Here is a 6,000-nt window from a genome sequence, read left to right as displayed (position 1 = left end):
ATAGTTGTGAAGAACAGGGCGATTAACTGACAAGACTGTGTCCTTCAGCACCATGCAGCATCCTTGACTGTCAGTGCTTGCAAAAAGTGGTTCAGTTTAACTATTCAGCTTTTCACTGTCAAATTCACGCCTGTTGACATATTCCCAGTGCTGCAGGTCGTTTTGCTTAATCTCTCTATCAATATGAGTCACAGAAAGAATTTGGGACACAGCTGTTTTTCCAGAGTGAGACAGTACAAGAGAAAAAAATTATCAGAGGGTTACACCCTCAACCCGCACAAGTAGGGTCAACAGAAAAGGTGCACTTGGACTGGCTTCCGTAGAAACCTGAATGACCATTATAAATAGCTCAAGTCTTTGCAGAGGGAGTGTGGGAATGAAATCAAAAGGCTGGAGACGGTCAATGATGAAAGTAGACAGAGGATGATAACATTGTCCAATATGATCATTCAGTTGTTAAATGCATAATCAGGAGGTGTCAGTCACTGAGTTTTTCTTTTGTAGTTTTACCACTGAATTTTATCTCTGATCTGTCATAATATGATCAAGGTCAAATATGAGAAAATAACATGAAAGTTCATACTTTCAGCTTTACACTATTTGACAAAGCAACTAATTTATGGTGAATGACTGGGGATAGATTCTGAATCAGTATCCTTTAGAATCCCTCACTGAATCTCTTTTATTTGGTGAAATGAAGACTTAGTTTAAAAAGTCCTATTTTTTTACTCAGAAACACATTTCAAACAAAATATGTTTTCAATCAAATCTAGCTTCTTCTATTCATGTTAATAACTCAATTGGTAATTTGAAAGACTTTCATTATCTCTTATATCTTTAGTTTTCAAATAAAAAGCTTAAAACAGAAGGCCCATAAGGCCAGAATGCATCCATCGGGCATTTATTTGAAACATCTAAGTTACCTAGTTTTTAACTTTTAAAAATTTGTTCATTTAGCATGCGACTAGAATACAACCTAAACTACATCAGTTCGTACATGGTATTTTTTTGTTCTCACCCAAAAAAGAGTCAATATTTGATAACAATACCTAGGATATACTTTATGCAATAACTATGAAAATCATCACATCCCTTCTACATCTTGCTGAAAACAGCTGGGAGCTATGGACTTTTTAGTTAATTTTTTCACTGGTGCCCTGTCCTCTAACCTCTTTAAAAGGTCTCCAAATGGAAAACTGTGCTCTTCACCCAGGCCCCCTGGAGTAATAGTTTGCAGGGGGAATTCAAGTTTGTTGGCAGTTAGACTTCTATGAAAAACCTTTTTGATATTTTTTATATCTCTTGACAAAAGGAGTGCAATAAGAGGAAAAGGAATAATAATGGAGGAACAGATAGACAATCAGACTTCACAGCGTCTTCAATGGTAGGGAGTCACCCCTGCTTCACCCCCGCTTGCTGTCTTCAATACGATGCTGGTAAATATGAATGACTTGTACTTATGTGCTTATGATTATTGCAAAATAAACTGAACATTTGAATAGTGCAGCCTCTAAATCAGGGGTCTCAAACTCAACTTAGATGGGGGCCGCTGGAAGTAGAGTCTGGGTGAGGCTGGGCCGCAAGTATTCAAAAAAAAAAAAAGTACAACAGATCCAATCTTCTCAATCTTTATTATTAACAGTTCTTCAACGTGAATGGGTTCTTCAGAACATGAACGGTTCTTCTGAACATGAATGGGTTCTTCAGAACATGAACGGTTATTCTGAACATGAATGGGTTCTTCAGAACATGAACGGTTCTTCAGAACATAGGCTTCTCTTGCCTACTCCTTGCTGCCAGAGACCTGGCAGCGCTTCTTCTCGCACAGCTGAGCCACATTTGGCTTGAGGGACGAAGCAGTTGAGACCCTCAGTATGGCTTGAAGATGCTCATGAGTGAGTTTGGACCTGTACTTTGACTTATTAAAGTTCATGGTGGAGAAGAGCTTTTCACACAGATATGTGCTCCCGAAAAGGCACATGGTCCGCTTGAACATCCTGGAAAGCTCAGGAAAGGTGGGGGGCAATTCTCTCAAAAATTGTCCAAGCTTGTCTGCTTTTCCACTCACCTCCCTGAACTTGGCTTTGAGTTCTGAATTGCACTGCAGGTCAATGAGCTCCATTTGAAGCACATGAGGGGCATCTTGCACATCAGAGGAGAAGGGGTCAGCAAAAATTTGAAAAGTGGCTCTGTGTGTCTTGAAGTCTGCAAACCTGTGATCAAATTGCTCCTGTAGCTTCACAATGGCATCAGCATACTTCTCACCACTAAATGGTGTGCCTGCATCCATGAGTGCCTTGCATGCTGGGAAATGGCAGAGGTTTGTCTGAGAGAGCTGGGCTTTCCATAACACAAGTTTTGTGGAGAATGATCTCACGTTGTCATAGGCAGCACTGACAAGCTGCCCCTGGCCTTGTAACTTCTTGTTCAGTACATTCAGCTCATGTGTGATGTCAACAAGGAAAGCTAAGTCCATGAGCCATTTGGGATCACTTAGCACAGGAATAGCCATCCCAGCCTTCTCCATGAAGGCTTTCACTTCTGCTCTCAACTCAAAAAACCTCTTCAAGACGTTTCCCCTGCTGAGCCAACGTACCTCAGTGAAGTAGAGCACATCCTCATATGCTGACTCTATTTCCTCCAAAAAGGCGCGGAACTCCCGGTGCTTTAATCCCCTGGATCTGATATGGTTGATGCATTTCACAACGACAGACATCACATTGTCAAACTTCAGGCATTTGCTGCAAAGGGCCTGCTGATGGATAATGCAGTGCAGAGCAATGGCCTCCTCCACACCCTCCTCTTCCAGCTTTTTTTGAACAAGTGCCACCACTCCATTTCTCCTCCCTGTCATTGATGGCGCTCCGTCGGTTGTTATGCCAGCAAACCTCTTCCATGGCAAACCCGCATCCACAATGGCATCACACAGCTGGCGGAATATCTCCTGACCGGTGGTCTGGCCATGCATTGGAATCACTATGAGCAACTCCTCCATCACTTCAAAACTGTCGTCAACACCACGGACATAGATTGCGAGCTGCGCAGTGTCAATGATGTCTGTGCTCTCGTCGAGAGCGACTGAGTATGCACAGAAACGTTTGGCTTTCTCACGCAGTTGATCATATATGTTACCTGACAGGTCAGAAATGCGCTCTGCCACTGTGTTGGCTGAAAGGCTGATGTTGCTAAACTGACCCTTCTTTTCCGGACAGACTATACTTGCAGCCTGTAACATGCACTTTTTAACAAACTCTCCTTCTTAGAATGGCTTTCCCGCCTTAGCAATCATCTCACTCACAAGGTAGCTAGCTTCGACCGCTGCATCATTATCTTTGCTTGCCTTCTTGAAGAAATCTTGTCGCTTCAGAAGACATGTTTTAAGATTGGCGACCCGTTTCTCTCTCTCATCTCCCTGGTATTTTGCATACTCATCAGCATGTCTCGTTGAGTAATGACGTCTGATGTTGTATTCCTTGTTCACCGTAACTTTCTCGGTGCATATAAGACACGTCGGGCTGCCTCTGTGCTCAACAAAAAAATATGCCGTCTCCCACTTTTGTTGAAATTGTCTGTGCTCGTCACCAACTTTTCTCTTCACGGCAGGTTTTGAGAAAGACATAACTGGGGCTTGCTGACAGGATATATTTTCCTTCCACTTGGTGTCACTCCGGAATCACGTTTCAACCAAGTTTCAACCGTCGCTAATTCACGCTGGACATTATGGTGCGTTCAAGTTGTGCTCGGAAGTCAGACTTTCTGAGCTCCGAGTTGGACATTTCAACTGGAAGTCTGAAATCCGAGTCGTTCCAATTTACAAGTTCCAACGTAACGGGAACGCACCATAACTTGACAACCAACGCGACACCGAAAGCTGTCATGAGCCTGCGCTATGGTAGCCCATAAGTGAAAAATAAAAGCCCAGGGCAAGCGCGGCTCGCCCAACGACTCGGCAAAAAGGTGCGCCACAAAATAACGTCCCGCAGGCCGCAAGTGGCCCGTGGGCCGCGAGTTTGAGACCCATGCTCTAAATGGTATAACAAGGTATTGACAAAGCTTAAAACATTTACACCTTCAGAACACCTTCTTAAAACTTTTTAAGTTCATCTATGGGTCACAGGCATCAGGAAGTCTGAATGTTTAATGAGCTGAATGTAGCAGGTCTTCAACCACGGTTAAAAAGCAAACCAAAAGCAACAAAAACCTGAAAAATAATTAACGTAAAACAGTAGTTACAGGGGCATCGTGTGGCGTAGTGGTCTAAGCAGGCGTCCCATGTTTAGAGGTTACAGTCCTCGCCGCAGTTGGCCCCAGTTCGAGTCCCGCATCGGACGGCCTTTGCTGCATGTCATTCCCCCTCTCTCTGCCTCCCCATTTCCTGTCTCTCTACTGTACTATCAAATAAAGGCATAAAAAAGCCCCAAAAAATATACTTAAAAAAAAAAAACAGTTATGAAAACTATTGGTTATAAATCACAGATTGTGAGTTTGTGAGGCATGTCTGTAGCTCAATCAATTGAGGAGTAATGAAGGTTTAAAGACAGCATGATATTTGGGGGTGTATGCTTTCCTGTGTGCTTCAGAGGAGTTGATCTTATTTTATTTTAACTTATACATTAATTGCTTACCAAGAAGGCATCCATCGCGCACCCTTCCAGCTTATAGTCTGCTCATCACAATGAAGTTTGTTGGGATAAATGGCCATATTGCAAGAATATTAGTCAGTTGCCTTTGTGTATCACATATTAACATGTTGATGGACTGAAAATTCTTTCTATTAACATAGACAAATGTGTTCTCTGATGGTGCCTTAATAGCAATGTGTGTGCAGATGTGTGTGCAATGGGTAACTTCTTGCCATGTCCCTCTCAGCCAGACCCAACTCAGCATAGGTCCAATAGGATTGCTCCAGGAAATTTTAAATGGCTGATAAAACATTTTTGATCACATGGTCCAACAGATTTGTAAAGCAATTCCTAATGTCTGTAGATTCACTGTATTGCCTCTAAGTATCAACAATTGACTAAAACCATTAGAAATGTGTGTATCCTACACATGAACCTGGCATTGAGAAATGCAAATTCTCATGTTCATTTCACTCTTGAAAGCGTGAAAGATGGCGTATGCAAGATTGTTGTGTGTAAACAATGTTTGTACATGAGCCTCCTGGAGAATGTGCCTGGGAGTCCACCACTGCAGACAAATCAACATGTTCTTCTTTAAATTCTCATGTCATTAAAGTATGTCATGTGTTTCATATTTGTTTTGAGTCTTACTGTCTGCTAACAGGCAAGGATCAACTGGGAGCTGTAAGTAGTGTGAACATACCAATGTACCAAACAACATCCCTGTCAGAGACTATGACAGAATTAACTGTGTGACATTAGTACAAACCATCAGACACTCATTTAAATCCACTTTGCCTAACATCATCTTTGCTGTGGCAGGGAAAATCCCTAAAGATTTCAGTGTGTTTGAGTGATTGTTTGAGTACCCTCCCCTCTGTGGTCCACCTACCTGTGTGTGTGTGTGCGTGTGTGTGTGTGTGTGTGTGTAAGACATGTATCATGAAGTGTGGCCTAAAGCAGACACAAATGCTGACTTGCTTTGACAGTCAGCAGAGCTTGCTAATTACCTGCTAGCAGCTCCAGTGGTTTCTCTGTTTTCTACCAAACCTCTCTCTCTCTCTCTCTCTCTCTCTATCTCCCCTCTCCCCCTCTCCCACCTCTCTCTGTTTGTGGTTGTGTCATGATAGACATGTGCTGGGATTCTGCCAGTTTCCCAAGACGATTACACCAGTGTGCGCTGTGCTCCATCATTGCTGTGGCTCAAATCCTGACTTACAGAGGAAAATTCATTATGGATGCTAACCGGTCCAATGCAATCCCTTTAGAGTCCCACAATCACATGTAGTCATGCTTGCACAGCTTGAGTGTAATCACGTCAGTCGGACTGAAAGACATACAGATAGGTAGGACAGGATGACTGACAATAAGCCCAGAC

At 42.8% G+C, this 6,000-nt stretch overlaps 1 protein-coding gene across 1 annotated transcript in view; it reads right to left on the bottom strand.

Moving 5' to 3' along the window:
• Positions 1-1,783: 1,783 nt before the first annotated feature.
• LOC147817128 (general transcription factor II-I repeat domain-containing protein 2A-like) overlaps positions 1,784-6,000 on the bottom strand; it is a 39,621-nt gene continuing 35,404 nt past the window's right edge. Inside the window, exon 2 of the mRNA XM_087171751.1 lies at positions 1,784-3,078. Within this exon, the coding sequence (XP_087027877.1) occupies positions 1,784-3,078 (1,295 nt within the window). The remainder of the gene's footprint in view (positions 3,079-6,000) is intronic.

This window comes from Seriola lalandi, unplaced genomic scaffold (assembly GCF_002814215.2).
Source record: "Seriola lalandi dorsalis isolate HSWRI2012SDOR001 ecotype SW California unplaced genomic scaffold, Sedor1 jcf7180002054972, whole genome shotgun sequence".
Lineage (NCBI taxonomy): Eukaryota > Metazoa > Chordata > Actinopteri > Carangiformes > Carangidae > Seriola > Seriola lalandi.
The sequence above is the reverse complement of the archived record's forward strand: the minus strand, read 5'-3'. Positions and strand labels throughout refer to the sequence as shown.